This window comes from Euprymna scolopes, chromosome 34 (genome assembly GCF_053919585.1).
Source record: "Euprymna scolopes isolate OS-2025 chromosome 34, ASM5391958v1, whole genome shotgun sequence".
NCBI classification, from domain to species: Eukaryota; Metazoa; Mollusca; class Cephalopoda; order Sepiida; family Sepiolidae; genus Euprymna; species Euprymna scolopes.
Genome location: NC_136515.1, coordinates 45,047,060 through 45,071,204, shown reverse-complemented (window position 1 = coordinate 45,071,204; position 24,145 = coordinate 45,047,060). Strand labels below are relative to the sequence as shown.

At 28.3% G+C, this 24,145-nt stretch overlaps 1 protein-coding gene across 1 annotated transcript in view; it reads left to right on the top strand.

Annotated features, from left to right (window-relative positions):
* The window catches only part of LOC145259190 (uncharacterized), a 987,395-nt gene that overhangs the window by 710,308 nt on the left and 252,942 nt on the right, over positions 1-24,145 (top strand). The window contains exon 3 of the mRNA XM_080116967.1: positions 5,173-5,314. Within this exon, the coding sequence (XP_079973093.1) occupies positions 5,173-5,314 (142 nt within the window). The remainder of the gene's footprint in view (positions 1-5,172; positions 5,315-24,145) is intronic.

Here is a 24,145-nt window from a genome sequence, read left to right as displayed (position 1 = left end):
TTAACTTAAGTGGAACGGCTCATCAATAACTTAAGGACTTAAAGGCAGCCAAATTGTAGTCAGCTTGAAAAAAAAAAGGCAAACAGAAGACAGTTCCACACGCGTGGACTTCTAAGAAATAAACTATGTTCATGGAATCTACGTTAAGTTTAGGCACGGATAAAGAATGGAGTAAACACTATGAATGATAGTTACAACACTATGAATGATAGTTTTTCAGCTAGACGAGTGTTACTCGTGAAGTTTTGACGAGGGGGCATAGATTAGAGATAAGACGAGCACTTGCCATGTAAAGACGGATTAAGCATAGACTCGAAAATCTCTTCTGATAAAGAGATTGCAGGAAAGAGAATAGAGCATGCCTTACTAGGCTACGAAGTCTTTTTTGGATCCTATCAAAGAAAGATAATCCTTTCTTGTAGCTACTGCCCAGATGTGTTAAAAATCCTCCACCCATGGACATATCTGGTTCTTATATAGGAAAATAATTGCATCAGCAGTGAGATATCTACTGGATCGAAAGAAGGATCCAACAATATTGCCAGCGACCTTGGAAACGGATTTGATGTATGTATTCCCATTCAGATCAAAACATGAAGCCTCCCCAAGACGAAAGCCATTTATTTCAATTGATGCCGGATGGGGACCATAGCGTTGATGATGTAAAGATAGAAACTTGGTTTTAGATGCATTAAAAGTAATTAGCCACATCTTTTCCTATTGTATGGTGTGCTCAAGATCAGAGGAAAGGGAATCAGATAATATTATTATATTGTTAATATATAAATATTATATCAGTATCAATACAACAATAATTAAATCATATTAATATATATAAACATGTTTATATTATTCTTCATAATATTATAATATATATATATATATATATATATATATATATATATATATATATATATATATATGATAATATAATAGTAGTTCAATATTACTTCATGTGTATATAATCATAATTTATTTTATGAAGAAAGTTATTGCTGGAAAATATTCTACAGGGAAACGTTCATGTTTCCATGACAAACAAATTTTGATGATTTTCCTTGTGATTATAACCTGTTTTTTTTCTGTGCTGTGCATATAACATGTATACATTGACTTCCTACTCAACCTGTACGCACAATTATAATGCAATTAAATATATGTAGTATGGTATATGAATATATAGTTTTATATTTATAAAATAAGTCTTCGTAATTTTTAGACGATCCATTTCCATCTGTCGTTCCTAAAATTATGGAATATTTTCATGAAATTCATTTTTAGAATTGAAACTTCTCATATCTCGGAAGTTGTTCAGACGAATGTCTATTTTATTTATTTTAATATGTAATACTAGCTTTATTATATATATAGAGAGAGAGGAAGCTATTTAAATGCACACTATAATGTATGCATTTGGATTTACTTGTCACTCTGTTGTGAATTTATCCATTAAAACAGGTCCGCATAAGATTTCACAGTCAATAAGCTTGACTAATTATCTAGTTCTTTGTACACAACATTAAAACGTATTTTATTGCTTCAACTCATCAGTACGGTTAGTCAAAAAATTACCCCTAGCCGCGTATCGCACCTTCAGCCATTCAGTTGGTAGCTCTCATCATCGGACCACGAATCAGTGCCGTAAATATTTCTCCTCGAATGTGTTTTGAATACACACTCGCCCGTCACAATAGTACTCTCACCATTAAATTAATAGTGGGGTTCGATTAATTGCTTAAATACGCGTCGGGTGAAAAGATATTTACAAATTGCCCAAAGGTTTTTTTTTTTTTAAATATGAATATTTACTTTTTACAAAAACTCGTATATATATATATATATATATATATATATATATATATATATATATATATATATATGTATATATATATTATATATATGTATATATATTATATATATGTATATATAGTATATATATATATGTATATATATATTATATATATGTATATATACATATATGTATATATAGTATATATATGTATATATATATATTATATATATGTATATATACATATATGTATATATACATATATGTATATATATTATATATATATGTATATATATATTTATATTATATATATATATATTATATATATGTACATATATATTTATATTATATATATAGGTGTATATATATATATATACATATATATATGTTATGTATATATATATATGTATATATATGTTATGTATATATATGTATATGTATATATATATATATATATATATATATATATATATATATATATATATATATAAACGGTTTTGTGAAAAAGTAATGGTTCCTATTTTTACCTAAAAGTTTTGGAGATTTACAAAAACGAGGATAGTGCTATTAAAACGAGCCACAGTTTGCGCCTCATTTTTCATTTTTCTGCATAGTCAACATAATTCTCAATGCACAATTGCCAGAGATTTTATGATTCATCTCTGCCTCTTACGTGTGTCCATAATAACTGTTGCTTTCTTAGATTTTTAGGTAGTTCATATCTACAACACAGAGTACTAACGTTCACGGTATGATTGCATAATTCAGGAAGAAAAACAATCCAGTTTGCTTTCCTCACTTATTTATTGCTGCCGTAAAAAAGAGGAGCCATTACATTTAGAGCCCTCCTAGTATATATTATGTTTACATATTTCTCTCTCTCTCTCTCTCTATGTATATATATATATATATATATATATATATATATATATATGTGTGTGTGTGTGTGTGTGTGTGTGTGTGTCTGTCTGTCTGTGTAGATATAAAAGTATATTTTCTAAAGAACTTAAGACAACATTCATCATCGATACCTACATAAAAAAAACAAGAAAAGTTTTCATCATCAGATTTATGTAACTGTCGTGCCTGTTATTTTCACCATCCCCATAACATATCCTGTCACAACCACACTGTTTATTTGATATGAAACATTCGCGTCTTTTATTAATGTTTTTTAACATAGCTTGATAAATCTAGAACAAGTAAAAAAAAAATAGAAAACCAATCATAAAGTCACTATCACTGTAGGTTTCACGAAGGGGAGAATTACAAAATCGATCGTATTATTTGTAAATATCAAATACAAAGCCAATAAATGATATTCTAATGATCTTCTCTGATGCAATGGTCTAATCTTGGTCGAACTATTAGTCTACTATTTGAGAAATTAGAATGTTTAATTTACACCCGCCATACAAACGTATATAAAATGATTCAGATAAAAAAAATCGGAATTATGTTTCAAAAACAAAAGTTAGAGATAAACTTAAATCAAGACTTAGAATAAAAAGATTATGATATTATACCAAGTCAAATTTAGTTCTACTTGACACTCGTCTGGAAATTGAATGGTCAATAATCACTGAGGCCGACACTACGATAAGTTTATTGAATTACTTAAGATTTTATCCGGTCATGGCATACGGATCGAGAGCATCCTATCATTGTGAATTCGAAAACGGGTTTCGTTAAAAATTTCGTCCATATTCCCGACTCTGATAGAATAATGCCTCAGTTCAGACACATACATCTGACCAAAATCAAAGGGCATATCTACCAAAGCGTTGTCAAAAATTACACTAAAGAAGAGAACGGTAATCCGAAGAATCTAAATAATGTGATGAAGCCAATTCTTCAAATGAGAAATTGGACTTTACAAATACGAATATTCTCATTTTTACATTAGTTCGTACAATACTATTTCGGTTAAATGCAAGACTATAAGGTGAATACTATTTTATTTTAGTAATGCATACTGACATGTGTTGGGTTAATGAAACTAATTTTCATTCGGTAAATAGAATGGATCTTACAGCATGTTGATTACTACTGTTCAATTCTTGTTAAAAATATATATACATACATTATGTCGAGTTAATATGCGCTCATCGAAATGAGATAAAAGTTTTTAACTTAAGCGTGAGTGACCAATCTGTCGACTAATTGAGCCATTTCTAGACACCAGAAAATACGAATAACTGATATAAATATATGGCATGATCATCATAGAATGTATTAAAGTTAATTTTATGTGTACATTTCGATAGCAGATTAGATATTGACTTTAACTTCTTTTCTCAAGCATCCACATTTATACTGTAAATCTATGAACTTTCAACAATTAATTTTTCAACATCTAGTTTTGCATGGCCGTGTATCTGTTCATTAATGTTCAAGAAAGTGGAGGGTAAATCCTCGGCAAAGTCACACCAAAGACTAGAAAATTATTCTATGTGTATCTTTGCACACTTATAAAAAGAATATAACAATAAGTTGGGATTCGTATTGAAAGTCGTACCACTTGTCCGTTCAGCAGAATTAAATATTATCCGTCAGATCGTATTCAACTAAAGTCGATCCATTGTTGAAAGAGTCGAGATATGCGATTCGATTGGAAAATTTAGGTGAAGTTTATTTGGCGTAATCAGTACTATTGCTATGCAGTGTTAAGGGTGACTTAGTTTTTGAATATTTGTGTGTGTTAATATATTGAATTGTCTAACTTAAGTCTTCACAGTTTCGCATTAAATCAGTTTAAACACATCATGATAGATTTGCAGCGTGAGATGATTCCCCCTTTTCTGAGTTAACTTTATTGTTTCCTTCTCACATTTCTACTGTAATCATTTTTAACTAAACGATTAATGTATTACGTTTACATGAACATAAGTTTTAAAATGGTTTTTGTTTGTTTTATCGATCGTAGAACTTTTTCTATGTGTGTGTGAACCATAAATTTTAAAATGTGTTTTGTTTGTTTTATGGATCATATAACTTTTTCTATGTGTGTGTGAACCATAGATTTTAAAATGTTTTTTGTTTGTTTTATCGATCGTAGAACTTTTTCTATGTGTGTGTGAACCATAGATTTTAAAATGATTTTGTTTGTTTTAGCGATCATATAACTTTTTCTATGTGCGTGTGAACCATAGATTTTAAAATGTTTTTGTTTGTTTTATCGATCATAGAACTTTTTCTATGTGTGTGTAAACCATAGATTTTAAAATGTTTTTTGTTGTTTTATCGATCGTAGAACTTTTTCTATGTGTGTGTGAACCATAGATTTTAAAATGATTTTGTTTGTTTTATCGATCGTAGAATTTTTTCTATGTGTGTGTGAACCATAGATTTTAAAATGTTTTTGTTTTCTCCTTGTTTAACAGCTTCTGGTTGTACGTTCCCGCCTGATTGGCAAGGGTTATGGTACACGAGCGGCCGCGGAGAGATACGAATTGGAGCCACAAATATCACGCATACTGGCGAATGTAGCGAGAGAGACGAATACAAATTTCGACTTTATAATAGGTAAGCAATTTAAATTTATTTAAAAATACGTTTTAGAAAAGTATTTGTTTGTAATTTGTATCTGCAATTGAATTTCACAAAGCCAAAATTTTAATGCGGAAAATCTTGAAATGTGATGTGAAGTGCAACGATAAACATAGTATGAATTATGTTTTTTTAAAAAATTATAATGTAATGCATCACCAATAACAAACAGGTAAAGCCCACATGAAAATAAAAGTAGGAAAGGGGTATTGTTACGTAAAAAAACGATGGACTCTATGTGAAAATGGAGGTGGGTTTATGCAGCTGATCACCTACATCTTTTGACATTGGATTTTTAGACGACAATGTCGGACTCGTAAAAGAATCATTCTCTTTGTAAAGTGTTCTACAGTCGAGAAGCTTTTCCACCGAATACTGATGAGAAAGAAGTTTTTTGATGTGCATACAAGGAAGCAGCAGCGGTCTGCACTCAATCAGGCAAATTCGTGATATCAATACCATGAGGAGAGTCAAGCAACGTCCTTTTTGTGAAGGATTGAAGAAAAGAAAAAAAAGAATATATGCTACAAATATGGCAGCCGTAGGCCATCTCACGATGTGTCAGATTCTTATATAGGTAGATGTGTTGAATCGAAGTTACATTTACATAAGCTGGTTTAAAATAATATATATATATATATATATATATATATATATATGAATAAATACATGTGTATATATATATATATATATTTTATTTATTATTTTAAAACAGTAATCTACGTACACGCGTGTTTCGAGGTAATTACCTCTCGTCAGCGTAGCTCAACTGTTTCTAGGGATCGAACGCCAGACCATGTTTACCACAGTCCGGTGCCTTAACCGTTGAGCCACAAACCCTAGATGACTTTACTGTTTATTTTTATCGCTTATAAATTTATATTTGTTATTGTTGTTTTTTCAAGCGATAAACACGGTTAATATTGGCTCCGCCTCGAAGCTCATTTTTTATTTACTTAGAAAGTCGCCCTTTAATCTATTTGGACGTATATAACAATTTTATTTATTTATTATTTTTAAAACAGTAATCTACGTACACGCGTGTTTCGAGGTAATTACCTCTACACCCCCCACACACACATATATAATATATATATATATATATATATATATATATATATATATATATATATATATATTTATATATATATATATATATTAAATTCTGTAATGCAATCAGATTACAAATTGTATAATCCTTTAACTCAATAGGTTCAATAAATAAATAAAAATCAACATTCATCAGATAATCCCAACCTTATAAAAAAGAAAGCTAAATATACGAGATAGAGTAATAATATAAATAGAAATGATTAATTAAATTATGTGGATTTACAAAAAAAAGTAATTGTATTACAAGGACTGCAAACATTTTAAAAGTTCTTTAATTCATAGATGTCTAATGTCATCGAAGGATATGCTATTTGAAAAAGAGATATGCATTATTATACATTTTGCTTATTAACACATGAATTGACAATTAAATTGTGAAAATGATACTGAATGTTGAGTGAATGGTTATTCTGGAACAGTTGTTAGCTTCAAAGAAATGCCACATATACGGTGTTTTGGATTTTACAAGCGTTCATGTATCCATAGTGTATACTCACACGCATGGATATGCGAGGAACTACCAGAATCCATTTCCATATGACTTTAAACACCGAGCGTTTATTCGTGACTAAAAAAAATTCTGATTTCTTATTTAAACGGTTGTTTGATTACGAGATTTTGCTGAATTATATAGTTTCTGCATTCACCATAATTACATAGAATTATAATTGAATATCTTTACGTACATATTTGACATTTTATATATAAGGTATTTGGTATACTTGATATATAAAGTGTTTGATATATACGGTATTAGTTGTATTTAAATAAGCATTCAATTTGATTTTTACGCGGCGAGAATTGCTGTTAAGGGGTCAGAATTGAAAACAAAACATGAGTTAAGTTGAATAAAACATTCCCCCTGCTGTACGTTTTTGCACATGCGCGAGAGTAAATATTCATAGCTCAAAGTCGCTTAATTTTTAATCTTTCCTATCAAGCTGTCCAAAGCTAAGACGGAAGCAAGGCTGGAGAGATAAATAGCAACTAAATGTAGAGCGCGCAAAGTTTTAGTTTCGATTCTAGCTGATGGTAGGCATGCCATTTTTTAATGTATGAGATCTTTACGATGTATTAGTTAATAATCAATAAAAAGAAAAATTGACTTTATAATAATGTTTCAATTAAAATAGTATATTTATGCGTAATTTAGCACCGGGCAATCCGGACAGCCTGTCAATATATATATATATATATATATATATATATATATATATATATATATATATATATATATATATATATATATATATGTGCGTGTGTGTGTGTGTGTTGCGCAGACGGGTCCTATTAACAAAAATAGGTAAAGAATTTGCGCTACTCACTTTTAAAAACTTGTCTTTTGCGCACTGATAATCTTATCCTTATTTTCGCTGCCACACGTAAGTAATGGAAAGTTCTGGAAAACCAATAAAAACCCACTTAAGGGCTTAAGCACAAAACGCTGGACGCCATGTTGGATTAGCGTGAAAGTCAAATCCCAGTAAGAGTCAAACCGTTACGCAGCAAAATGGCGCCAAGTGCCAATGGAATAAAAAAAAAAGCGTATATTAAGATACGCCCATTCAATCTGCACATTTAGTGACGTTATGTCGTATTTATAAATTAATACTATCACACCGAGTGACCGAGATAAAGGAATTGTTACATAGAGTTTTTCCATGAATCAAATAAAAAACGAGAACACATAGATGATTAGGAAAAGGTATTCTCCAAATATAAGCTACAGAGAGAATTAGTGAACACCTATCAAGGCTAAACTATTTTTAAATATCGGCGTGATGTAGATTGGTATATTGATAAATTACTTAAATTAATACCTCGAGAAAATTGAAAACTTTACAGATGATCTGTTCAAAAGAGCGGCAGATCCAAGCAAAAGCGATTATCATTGCTTCGTAAAAAATGTTGAATCATGCAAGTTGTCTTTAAAGAACACAATGGAGAGGGAGTAAAGTCACTAACATGTCTAAAGTAGTCACATATTTCAATTCTCTCTGCCATTAAATCAGAAAACAGAAACGAATCGTAATTGATCTTCTGGCACGGACCTGAAAGGTTATGTAAACTGATTTCTTTGAAACTCTACGGTAATTCGATTTGAATCGTTATTGTAATGTCCTATATACATTCTGAACGAGATATTTTCACACATTTAAAACTAGCATTAATATATAGTGTCTTTGTGTATGTGATTATTATGTATCAAGTGTTGATTCTTTTTTACTGCTTGAACCAATCACATTTTTGCATTGTAGTATTTTATAATTTTTGTGATGTTCCACTGCAGTTTAAGAACGTCTGTTTTTTTAATGATTATAAGTATGCCGTGTTATAATATGTGACAATACTGGTAAAAATAAGTTGAAAATTAATCATACACAATCGACTGTGACAATACAATGACTACAGTTACAAGTCCAGTAAAGGGAACAACTTAACCTGACAGAGTGATATACAGTAGAAACAGGAGATCAAAGACACAACGTTAGTTTCTGAACCAAATAATGTCTGTGAACTAAGAATAAAACGATAACAAAATTAAGACATTAAAACAAATACGAATCTTAGGAAATATTCATTATTTCAGAAAGAGTAACTTGGCACAGGAACAAGAATTTGAAAACTTGCCTAATACATATACCTGGTGATCCAAGTGTAAAAAAGATACATAGATTCTAACCGTAAGAGATGGTTAAAACATTTAACATATATACTGTATATATATATATATATATATATATATATATATATATATATATATATATATATATATATATATATATGAGATAGATGATGGAATAAAATGAAAAGAAGATTGAAAAATAAAAACAAGGAGTAAACCTACTAATATTACGTAAAAACATATTATTGTTCTGAATAGATTGAAATATAATTCAATATGTGAGATACATTGCTTTTGCAAAGTCTAATTATTTACAGACAAACCAGGAATAACGTGATGAGTACATTGACCTGCTGATTTACAAATTGTACTCGAAAATAAATGGCGTTATATATATATATATATATATATATATATATATATATATATATATATAATATATATATGTTTATATATATGTTTATATAAATATATATGTATATATATATATATATATATATATATATATATATATATATACTAGCACCGTGTATATTTGTGTGTGTATATGTGTATTGGGGTAAAGAGGGCTCCCGTAAGCCGTGGTGAAGTAAACTTTCTAGGAGAAGCAAATCTCTGATTTAAAAAACCATAAGGCGGAAGACCAGTACCCGCATTAAGCTGGTCTGCAGTTTAATTTATTGCTGGCTATCTTGCTCTTGCTTGTTGCTGGATCTGATCATTTTGAACCGAGAGAGAGACTTAGCTGTCGTACAAAGCTAAGACTCTTTAACATCATATTTGTATAGATACTCACTCAGACATTTGGGCTCATGGATTTTAAATGTCCGAGGGAGTGGCACTCGTCTGACAAGACGTTGCAATCATCATACATGCATATATATGTATATATATATGTATGTATATAGAATATTAAAATTACAATTAAATTTACCAAAATGATCTAAGATGGTAAAAATAAAGTGTATTATAAATATTAAAGAATAATATTTATAAAGTGATCTCAACCAGATGGTTTTATATATATATATATATATATATATATATATATATATATATATATATATATATATATATATATATATATATATATAAACATTGGGTCAGCCAAAAGAAAATATGAATTGTCTAAAAACAAAAAAAGATAGAAAAAAACTATAAACTTCATCTCCATATATTATTAAGTGTGCTGGGTTAAGGCAATAGAAACACTAATTACTCAAAACAAATTCATTTGAATTAGCTGACGTTTGGAAAGATAGTTATTGTTATGAAAATAAAATCCGTACATGAATTTGGAAGTATCAGAATTTGAAATCCCGTCATATTCTGGGACTAGCTAGATCTTCCAAACATTAAGATGAAAAGTGAAACTTAAGGTAATAAATTACGCCTTAGAGTATAAGCAACAGCATTTCGAAAAAAAAATGTACTATTTAGCAGTGCTGAACTAGAGTCAATTCGTATGCCCTTTGATTTTCCCTCACACTTTCTACCTCTATTTATCTAGATAATTTATCTTCATTCTCTATAATGAATGTTTATAATATATATATATATATATATATATATATATATATATATTTATATATATATATACAATGTATATATATGTGTATATATAATCGCACATACATACATATATACGTATATATATATATATATGTGTATATGAATACATTTATATACGTGTATATGTGTGTATTTATATACATTTAATTCATACATATATGATATGAATCTCTCTCTCTAATTCACTCTCTAACTATATATGTATATACGTATAGCTATTCGAACTAGTATGTTTATTTACATATATATACGCATATATGTGTATGAATAAAAAAACACACACACACCACACACATTATATACATATATATATATGCATATACATGAAGATATACATATACTTTAGAATATATACATATACACATATATATAAATGCATATACATGAAAAATATATATATACTTAAGAATATATATATATATATATATATATATATATATATATATATATATATATAATTGTTCTCGCGCGAAAGAGCAGGCCGCAAGCCGTGTTAAATAATAATAATAATAATAATAATAATAATAATAATAATAAAAATAATGATAATAATAACAATAATAATAATAATAATAGAATAACAATAACAAAGACTTACACTGGCGAGGACTACTATTGAGCGTAACAAGTTATACACTCCTTGGGAAATGTTCATCGCCATTTTTCTAGTTATACACTGAATATTTTTAATGAAACCGATATGATATATGTTCCTTATTAAATTGTAAAGATTTTTTATATTCTGAATGAAGTATAAAAACTTCATCTAGAAAGGTAATTTTAACGTTTTGGTTTAAAAAATTCAGAGTTTCTCATTATTCAGACATGCGTGACAAAGAGAGAGTTGCAAAAAAGTATCGCGGTGTGAGGAGAAATACAAACTTAAGCAGAGAGAATAGTAATACCTGTAATAATACAACAATAGAAAGTAGGAGATTTTTTATAAATATATGCAAAACCATACTAATTTTTTTTATCCGAATTAATAAATTAAACAAAATATAATCTTAAAAAGATACGATACAAGTTAGAAAAGCATTTCATCAAGGCATGAAAATTATTGAACTAAATGTTTTTATTATAGGCTTTAAAATGAAGGTACAAGATTGAATTTAAAATTATTTATATTCAAAGTACACTTTTATACATTTTACAAAGTAAGATATTACATTTTTATACCTTACTTTGTAAAATTTATAAAAGTGCACTTTGAAGGTAAATAAATGTCAAATAAAATCTTGTACCTTCATTTTTAAAGCCTATAGTAAAAACATTTTGTTTAACAATTTTCATGCCTTGGATGAAATGCTTTTCTAACTTTTTTCTTTTTCTCTTATGTAATTTATCACAGGATCCTCTTTTATCACTACCTTTTTTATATTCTGTTCCCAGTAAGTCTCCTTATTTTCCCTCCTCTCCTGCAAACAAGTCCCGTCTCTTATTGCCATTTTGTTTATTAGCTTTCATACTTGTAACCCATGCTTTCATTTGATTTTTCATTTCGAATACAAATTTTCTGATGTAGGTTTTCAGTATATATACGCATATAGCGTTCTAACACCGGTTTTGATCCACTTCTCGGGGAAGCGTTTAGCTTCAAATTTCAATGGTCTAAACGGATCCTTTTTATTCATCCTCTCATTTGTGTTCTTTTTATCCTGATTATGTCATGAATTTTTATTGAAAATTTATTACTCATATTTAAATTTAATATATGTAATATATATATATATATATATATATATATATATATATATATATATACATATATATATATTAATATATGTAATATATATATATATATATATATATATATATATATATATATATATATTAATACATACATCTACATATATGTATAAATATTTACATATATATATATACACACAGAGATAGATTTAGATATCTAAACATATATATATATATATATATATATATATATATATATATATATATATATATATATATATATATATACAAAGTTTGGGTGTCTAACCACGGGGACACACTTCGAATCTCGCTAGATTAAGCCACTCTGATGAGTCGTAGACGACGAAACACGTGTAAAAAAATAATAAAATATAATCTTAAAAAGATACGATACAAGCGAGAAAAGCATTTCAGCAAGGCATGAAAATGATTAAACTAAATGTTTTTATTATAGGCTTTAAAAATTAAGGTACAAGATTGAATTTGAAATTATGTATCTTCAAAGTATATATGTATATTTTTTGTAATAAATTAAGTTAGACTAATTATCCCCCTTGCACCCTTTAATTAAAGAAAATATGACTAATTATCCCTCTTGCATTATGTAATTATAAAAATAACATAAACTTCCAATTTTTTTCGAATTATAAACCGTGGCGTCTTTAAATCAAAAGTATGCTAACGGAAATAAATTATTGCACGGGCGTCCTTTTTGAAAATTTATCATTCGATAAGGTGAAAAGCTATAGCAAACATCTATATGAGTACTTTAACCATAGTTGCTGCTTTCAAAATGCGAAAAATTAAAAGGTAAATATTTGTACCTATATGTTTATGTATACATCTGTATATCTATGTATATGTATATATGTGTCATTTTTTCATATATATGCATTATATATTTGTGTATGTATGTATGCATTATATTGTATTAAACCAAATTTATATTTTACTCTATTTTTTCTATCTCTTACCCATATTAATTTTCTTATCAATTTTAAATCCAGACCTTCATTTTAATTTTTTCCAGATACATCTGCCTTACTTTTAATGCTAGGTTTATTTATGGTGTCTTTTAAATTTAATAAAAACCCTTCACAATTTGCTGATGAGGAAACCTTGTTTATTAAAAAACTATATGTAATAATTATTTTCCGTAACTTGATGTCTACCACAATAAAAACACTGTTTTCCGAAACGATCGTACAAATAATTTATTTTGTTGTTGTTCCTTCTTATGAGACGGATTTTTAATTTAATTATAATTTGATTTTAAAATTTTAAATTATCAATCACATTACTAAATATTAAATTAGCTCTAGGATATTTACCTATCGAGCTTATTATATATCTAAATTACAACGAGCACTTTTTCTTCATCCTGTATTCTAATTAAACTAGTAATTTCACTATTACATTAAAATACACTCTGCTCTTTAGACTATTTTTCTAATCTCCTTTAAATTTATATATATATATATATATATATATATATATAAATATATATATATATATATATATATATATATATATATATATATATATATATACATATATATTAAAGATTCTATAGGGTTGTTTTTATATGTGCAATTTCCGTGCCCTTGTCTGTGGTTTCGTACTCACTATCATCTTTCAATTTTCGTCCAGCACCATTGCCAATTCTCATAAGATCCCTGTGACGTCATTACGTTCAGAGATCAGAAACCTCTGCGACTACAGAGAACATAATTAAATCTTGCAAACGCCAGAGGAAACACGGGCGCGCAGAAAACGTTTGATTTGAAAAGTGTTACTGTTTTTTACATTTTTTTACTGTTCTTTTTAGATTTTTTCTTTTGTTCTCGCATTTTTGCCGCATGCAGAACGGATTTTGGTGTTTCGCTGGGAATGAATTTAATTCCATGAAGTGCTTTGCCTGTGTATTTAGGATCTGCAAACACTTTTCAATTTTGACAAACTTTTCACTGGTGTTCAAAGTACTATAGTGCCAGCTTTTAGGACATCTATACTTCCATTTCAAGTAAATTAATGAAACATATGAGAAATATGCAATAAAAATAAAAAATCGTAAATACGTAGACTTAAAAGTAATGTGCTATAAAACATGCCATTTATTAATGCATATGAACATAGCGTAATACCATAGTTATTCAGCGAGTGGTGTTACTTTATGAAGCAGAGTTCTTAACGCTTTGGGCGCTGGTAGTTCATATTTTTTTCCAAAATGAAAAATATTTAAACAGTGGCAGGGAAACTCCACGTTTCTAAGACTGAATTATGATTAAAAAAAGTTGCTACATTTCCATTACTTTTACTGTCTTCTATGTCGGTAAAATCCCCCATTTGTAATGAAATTGATTAATTGCCTGCACTAATCGGGGAACAACCGAAATGTACCGGGAAGATGTTTCATATACCACACAAACAAAACTTTAGAAGACAATCCCTCGTAGTCTACGTTTCGCTGTAAAGAACCAACTGTAGATTTTACCAAATTATTTTAATATAATGTTTTGATTCAAAGTATAAAATTAAATAGTAAAGTGCCATTTTTCACATTGTACTGTAAGAAGTGGTTCAATTGTGGCATATACAGAAACAAACATATCAAAACTAGTCTTTTCAAAGAACGTACTGTCGATTTTATACGCCGGGTGCTTTTGATTGCCATTTATACAACTTATCAAATGCAGGTGTTATTGTAAGCCGTATAAACGTTGTAAATGTTGGTAAAATATTAATGATTTTCTTTAATCAGATTTTTTGGATCATGGATTATAAATACTTATTGGACGCATTTCGATACAACCTTATGTAGGAATACTACCAGACACATAATGCACATTTTTGTGAAATTCTAAAACAATCGGCTCAGCTGTTAAAGAATCCATAGGGACCGAACTCATAAACATGCACGCATGCAGACACACTTCGACAAGCACACAAACATAGTCCATATATATATATATATATATATATATATATATATATATATATAAATATTGTCTAATAAAAATATATAGAAAAAAACAAAATCAACAAAGACTGATAAGTCTTTTGTTTAAATATATGTTTTTTTTTCTGATATTCAGTAGATATTTCCGAGTTCAACGTGACGAAGGCTGCGGGATACATCGGCCAGAAGGTTGTAACAACAAGAGCCAAGATATGAAAAGTAGGCCGAATGATTGAAATAATCTTAATCATAACTAAAAAAAAAATCCAAAAGAAGATATATTTCTTAAGCCTAGCAATCCATCACAATTCATTGAAACTTATATCATTAGTTAACAAATAGTGTTTGCGACGATTCCAACATTTTTTTCCGATTGCGATGCAATCACTGATCCCATGCTAAATTCCCGATTCGGATACCATTACCGATTTCAATTCCGATTCTGAATAATATCTTTATATTTAACTATACAATTGTTATTTTTTCCGATTACCGTTAAAATAAAACACACGTTAAATGTAGAGTTATTTTCTCAAACGTAAAAGCTAATTTTAGTTGAATCTAGAGATCTATTTACTTATAGTTTAAAATCAAGAAACATTTATTATTTTCTCATTAATAAAAGCAGTGAAAAGAATATAACATCAGCCAATTAGAAAACTCGATTTTTGCATCGGAAAATATGCAGAATTTATTCCGAATCCGATTCCGATTCTGATACCCCCAAAAGTTCCGATTTTCCCAATGACCGATTTAAATTTCGATTAATCTTACTAACGCTACTTGCAACACATCAAAACTTCAGAACTACCTCATCATTTTGGAACCAACTATTCTGATCGTTTGATGTGTTCAAGATTCAAATCCATTGCAAGAAGTAGTTCCTTTGTTTTTATAGCTATTTCTTGAATTCTTTAATCTGATACTATTTATCGTTCGACATCTTTAATTATTTATTTTTTTCTCTGCCTGTTCGTTTCATACAGGGAAACTCTTGAATATCTCAACGTCAGGCAATTTCACTATTTATATTGGGCAGGTTCGAGACATTATATGTCGACAGGTGCACCTGACAGCCAAGAAATATTACAGTGACATGTACATCATATATTAATATGAATAGGCATAACAAAAGAACACACGAAGGAAAGGTCGCAAATACATTCATATCCACGCAGACATACCGATACACACACACACACGCACTCAAACACACACACACACAAACACACACATATACACACACACGCACACCCACACACACACACATATATATATATACACACACACAGAGAGAAAGGGAGAGAGACAGGTAGATATATGTGTGTGTTTGTATGCGAGAGATTTACGCATATGAATAGAAAAAATATGCGAAATGAGCGCGTACTCGGCACATTAATATTGCATATATTTTTTTAAAAGTATTTCGCCAAAACTATTCGGGGTAATTTATGATTAAAGATATCCATAAAATATAATCGCAGATGCTTACAGGTATGCCCCCTTTCTCTGTCTTACTCTAACACAACATGAACAAACATGCGCAGACACCTCCCCCATATATATATATATATATATATATATATATATATATATATATATATATATATATATATAGTAAGTTATAAAATGTATATGGCGATTAACGCGAAATATTCAGTGTAGCTTAATCGCCACATACATTTTATAACTTACTAACTAACTCTAGCTACGTATTGAGCACTTTTGAAGTAAATACTTAAAGTTTACGCATAAATCTATACTTTCGTATATTAATTTTATGTCAGTAAATTAAGTAGTTATATATATATATATATATATATATATATATATATATATAGAGAGAGAGAGAGAGAGAGAGGGATGAGAGAAAGATAAATCTTTCGTATATTAATTTTATGTCAGTAAATAAAGTAGTTATATATATATATATATATATATATATATATATATATATATAGAGAGAGAGAGAGAGAGAGAGAGAGAGAGAGAGAGAGAGAGATAGAGAGAGAGAGAGAGAGAGGGATGAGAGAAAGATATTGTTTACGGGATGTTTTTACAATGCGAGAAAGTAAGTTGAAGTAGAAAACTAAACAAAAATGTTGATCTTTTTTATTTTTTGTTAATAATTTCAAGTCTTCACTGAGGATAGAGTGTTTTTAGCTATGGTAGAATTCGATAGTTCGTGTATTACATTACGTATCCAAGTGTTTTTTAGTTTCTAATTAAGGATGCAATGAATGACTCTCTTTTACATTATATATATATATATATATATATATATATATATATATATATATATATAAATATATATTTATAAATATATATATATATATATTTATATATATATATTTATATTAAATATATATATATATTAAGTAATGTGATTGATAATTTAAAATTTGAAACTCAAATTATAATTAAATTAAAAATCCGTTTCATAAGAAGGAACAACAACAAAATCAATTATCTGTACGATCGTTTCGTAAAACAATGCTTTTTATTGTGGTAGACATCAAATTACGTACAATAATTACATATAGTTTTTTTATAAGCAAGGTCTCCTCGTCAGCGAAATTTGAAGGGTGTTTATTAAATTTAAAATACACCATAAATAAACCTAGCATTAAAAGTAAGGCAGATGTATCTTTTAATTTTTCGCTTTTTGAAATCAGAAACTATGGTTAAAATACTCATTTAGATGTTTGCTATAGCTTATTACCTTATTCAATAAGGTAAAAAGCTATAGCTAAATCACAAATATATTTTCTCACATGATTTCGAATACCCTATGTGTTAATTTCGTGTGTGTAGACGACAAACTGACGGAAGAATTTGGTAAGCAAATTTTAAACTAATATATACATAGTCACACACACACATACACGCACACACACACACACACACACATATATATAATATATATATATACATATATATATATATATATATATATATATATATATATATATAACATGAAAATTACAATTGAATTTACCAAAATGATCCAAGATGGTAAAATTAAAGTAAATTATAAATATTAAAGAATTAATATTTATAAAATTATCTTAGCCCGATAAAAAAGCTCGATAAAACCAAATAGGAGATAGAGCTTTTAACATATTTTATTAACTGTTTGCCTATATATATATATATATATATATATATATATATATATATATATATATATATATATACCGTTATTAGCTGTAGTAATTCGATGTATAATTGCTGGTTCTTTACCTACTTGCTAACATCTTTTAATTTGCCGAGATTTATTGTGATAAAAGAAAACTCTGAGTTGTCGACTATCACCTAGTTGGTCATTCGATCCCTGACCCGGGATGACTGTGAGTCCACCGCATTAAAGAACGGTAATACACCGCAGCACTGTGTATGTAATTGATTACTATATATATATATATATATATATATATATATATATATATATATATATATATATATATATATATATATATATATATATATATATATATATATATATATGTATAAATCTCTGGATTACTGGGCTCTTCATGTCTAGAAGGTTTGATATTTCTTTAAAAAATGCGTGAAATATATAATGCGGTCTATTGTAACCGTAAATGTATTATATGTACACGAATACGAAGCTCTAAACCGATCTACCTTGGTTTTCACTTTTAGAATAGAAGAAAGCCGTTGAAAAGACGATAATTTCACAGTCGTGATTTTCCGGTTTAATTCTTTCCCCTTTTTATGGTCTTTTTTACTGTCCATGTATTTTCTTCATGCGTTTGTGTTTGTGTATGTGTGTTTGTGTATGTGTGTTTGTGTATGTGTGTTTGTGTATGTGTGTGTGTGACACGTTCTTTCTGTTTGTTGATTCGTTGTATTTACTTCATTTTTATTCATTCAGTTCTGCTCCTATGGCGGTTGTCAGCTTTTTATAGACTCTGATCCATCAAAATGTGTATCAATACAGAATTATATATATATATATATATATATATATATATATATATATATATATATATATATATATATATGCGAATTAGAATTATATATATATATATAGTAGAAGCCAGGTTACGGCATTAAAAATTAGTAACAAAATACAGTAAAGTATATTATGCACACATATATAATAAAATAATATTATAAATAAAACGGTAAGGCGGGAAAATACCGTAAAAGGGCTCCGGGAAAAACATCGTATTCCACATCGTAACTTGAATGAAACTTATCTAACGCCCACCGTACCCCGGTGTTGTACTGTATGTGCACCCTGTCTATAAAGTATCCTAAGAGTTTTAAAAGTAAATATGTTACTAATTCTTGATGATACTTTCCTGAACTTTTAAGGCACTCTGACTAAAATTTGGGGAATTATTATTTTTTGTAAATGCAGAATTAAAATCGTCTTTATTTATATTAAAAAAAACATTGTCTTTTTAATGTTGCTCATTGTTAGCTATTCATACTTGTACTCTTTTCAAAACATAATTAATGATAGATTACAAAATCTATAGAGTGTGGTTTAACTCCCTTTTTTCGTTCCTACGGTTTTCCTTCAATTTTGCAAGTTTGGGGGTGTGTTAACATAGACTGTTTCTTTAAGATACAAAACAAAGTTGGGCATATGGAGTTTTTTTTTTTTTTTGGAAAGAGTACAAATATGCGCAACTGAAAAGGGACAACACTTAAAAAGCATTATCTTGCATCAATAAATATTGTTCAAATTTTACATTTTTAGAAATAATTCCACAGCATTTTATCATTAAATCTAAAGAATATTTTTAAGTCCAAAACATTGCAGTGACTTTTTGCACAGCTTCTATATATATATATATATATATATATATATATATATATATATATATATATATATATATATATATATATATATATATACATATATATATATACATATATATACATATATATACATGTATGTATATATATACATATATATATATATATATATATATATATGTATGTATATATGTATATGTGTATATGTATATATATGCATATATATATATATATATATATATATATATATATATATATATATACATATATTGTGAGCAAAATCAAAACTTAAAAGTGTTGATTGCAACAAAAAGTGTATTTCATTTTATGTTACAATTGTGTCCATGCCCGGTCGACAATATCAAACATTATATCCTTTGAAAATTTTCAAAAAACAGCATTCTTCAGATCTTCTGAATAAAAACACTATTGACAATAGAACATTGTTTGAAGAGAACGAAAAAGGAAGAAAAATTCCCTTCACGGATAAAAAAAATCATGTGAGAAACATTTACTATATCACTTAATTTCCATATCCTTATTTAAGAACAAAGTCATGAGAAGTTTCCACAAAAAAAAACCTTAGCCATTTACATTTTTTTATATATCCCATTCGTTGAGTTCCTAAGTTAGAGTCCACTCTTTCTTTATTTAACGTAATTCATTTTTTTTAAATAATTTTTAAATTTTTACTTAATTAATTAATTAAGTTTTTATTTAAATTTATATATATATATATATATGTGTGTGTGTGTGTATGCGTGTGTATGTATGCGTGAGTGGGTGAGTTTGTGTGTGTTTGTCTGTGTGTGTGAGCTACAAAACAGATAGTGTAAAGAGTTGAACGTTTTTATATGTGTAAAAAACTAAATAGTAAGATGGGTTGAACATTGGAATATATTTGCTTTCTCATTTGTTAGCCATTGATTTATTTTTGGGTAAAGTTCCCCCGGGTTTTCCTTTCACTTCAGTAAATAATGGTATTTTGTTATATATATGGCGTACTATTATCCTTACATATATGATGTTTATGTTTATATATATGTATAAGTGATAGTGTCTGTGTGTGTCTGTGCGTATGTGTGCATTTCCCTGCGCTAAAACTGTCAATTTTAAGCCTACAAATTCGAAATTTGATATACAGGGTACTGAGATTTGGTAAAATCGATGTGATAGGTTTTGGACAGAAATTTGGCGATTAAGTGGTCAATATCATATAATTATACCTTTGAGAACTCTACCAAACTCCTCCTACAATTTAAGATCTGAACACGTGATATTTTATATATAGATTCCTTGGACATGGATCTAACTTATTAACTTTACTTGATCCCTAAACAATAAATTTTAAGAGGTCATAATAGGGGTCAAAGTTTAAAAAAATTGACCGTTTTTTTTCCTCAGCATACACTTCAAAACACCTGGGCAACGCCGGGCACCGATTGCTAGTATATATATATATATATATATATATATATATATATATATATATATATATATATATATATATATATATATATTCGCAACTCATATTATATTTAATTCCCGAAGGAAATTATAAGATTATTCATTTCTTTCACGTGCAAAACATGCGCCATCAAACTTGCCCTTATTATATTTTTATAATCCAACTATGTTCTACTATTTAAATGTTGGCAATATGTTGGAGGAAGGAATTGTATTTTGTTCCTGATATTATTTTTTATAATACCACTTTCAGAATGTAGAATACTTTAGTCATTTTATGAGAATATTTTTTCCTATTTTTTAAATCCATTAAGATATATTCCTGCATTATACGGACACTTGTATTTTAAATTTTATGAGTGTCTTCCCCCAGATGCCCTAGCGGAAGCGAGAAAAAATCGTACTTAACACACATATTGTAGAGATGTGTTTTTATAATTTTAAACGTTTGGCGAAGGGTAATGCCATAAAATATATCTATGCATGAGAGACTAATATTTTGCATGATGATTTAGCGTCACTTACTTATGACATAAGTTTTTGACTGGATCGTTTCGGGCCAGAATAAATCCATAGGATATAAAAATTTGTGGAACATTCGATCTTTTACTAAAAAAAAAAATCTAAAGATAAAAATAAAAATGCAGCTTAAATTCCCGGAAAATATAGATTCATAAATTTAACCTATAGCAGACTAAGCACTTGCATAAGTCGACTTCTAAAAAATCTACAATCACAAAGTAAAATTCAACTATAGGAGGATAAATACTGAAAAACAATCAAACAGCACAATTATTAAATTGGAAACAGGAATCATCAGCTGCCGACCATATAGCTGTTTCGGAGATTAAAAAACAGAGCAGCTGTACAATTCATGGCTCTCCAGCGAAAAATATAACTTCTCCCATACTAAAATGATCATCCAATGCAGTTACTATTTATATTATTATATGTAAAAGGAAATATTAATAATATGCATAAGTAAATTTAATAATAATAATAATATTATTAATAATAATAATGACGTTATAATATCTCTTCTGCGATATGTTAATTGCATATATATATATATATATATATATATATATATATATATATATGCATACGTACATATATATGTACATATACATAGATTAATATATGTATGTATCTATATATGTATACATCTGTACATAATATATATATATATACATGTATATATATATATATTAATAATTTATACATATATGTATATATGTAATTTTACGTAACTGATAAATTTTTATATAATTTAATCGTTACATATAAAAATGACCTTTTTAATTGAAGTTCAGTTTAAGACGAATTCTATTAATTATTTATACCCGACAGATTTATACGTTAATTAATTTCATATTAAACAAGCATGTATATTTTTGCTATTTTTTCTCTGATATCTTTCTGCCAAGAATTTTTTCCAGAATAACACGTCGCTGTGGCCAACACCCTTATTGGATATGTTTCTGCAGTAATTGATCCTACATCATCAACGTTGCCAGTCTTTGTCGATAACAACTAAGACTCCAGAATCTCTCCACGACATAATAAATGAAATTTTATTCTAAAGAGATCTACACACTAATAAACGGACAGAACCTTTCATTGGTGTAATTCATGGTACATATGCAGTAACAGTATCTTACTATCATCTGAATCTAATAACGCCCATATTTCCGAAAACAAATTTCTTGTTTTCTTTTTCTTTTTCCTTTTTGTGTGTAAACGATGACAAATTTGCTTAGTAAAAATATTATTCTGTATCGGCACATTTCGGCGTTTTCCGTAAACCGCCCGGGTGAGTTCAACATTAGCACAATCCTCATGCTGCATAAGTACCTATTATATATTATTAAAAATAGAATGGTCTTATTGAATCGGAACGTTTGCTTATGAAAGGAAAATTACGGAAAGTAAAATGGCGGACAGCAAAACAGACTGAATGAACGACAGACAGAACCTCTTATTAAAATTTGAAGACGTGTTTTATATTTGATGACAAAATAAGAACTATGTTTGTAAAATTTCGCTCGTGGCTTTCGCTTGTTTCATTTTCAAATATTTTTGTTGAAATCTTCCTGGATTTCTAATCTAATGTTATGATCGAGCATCAAAGCGGGCCCAGGTTTTTCATATCTTGTTAACAATGTAGATCACATCTTGCATTAGAGGATTCTTACATGGTTTCCGCTTCTTTTATTCTCTATGGCCTCCGTGCTTAGCGCAAATTCAAGTTCACTTCGTCCGCCATATTTAAAACGTATTTTTTTTTGTAATGGGCGTCGAAACATTTTACCTTTTCAGATTCGATTATTCCTTATTTTTCCCCCCTTCATTTTTATTCCATAATGGGGATTTTTAAAAAGTTTAATTTTATTAGAATTGTTTAGAAACGTTGTGAGCTTTCGGCGCAGGAAAGGTTTGTTCTTTAAATCGATTATAGAAGCAACAACTGACTTTCGCAAAAAGGTTGTTCGTAATTAGTCTTCTTTGTTCTGGACTATGTTTTACATACATGTACTTATATAAAAATGTATGTGGTTTTTTAAAT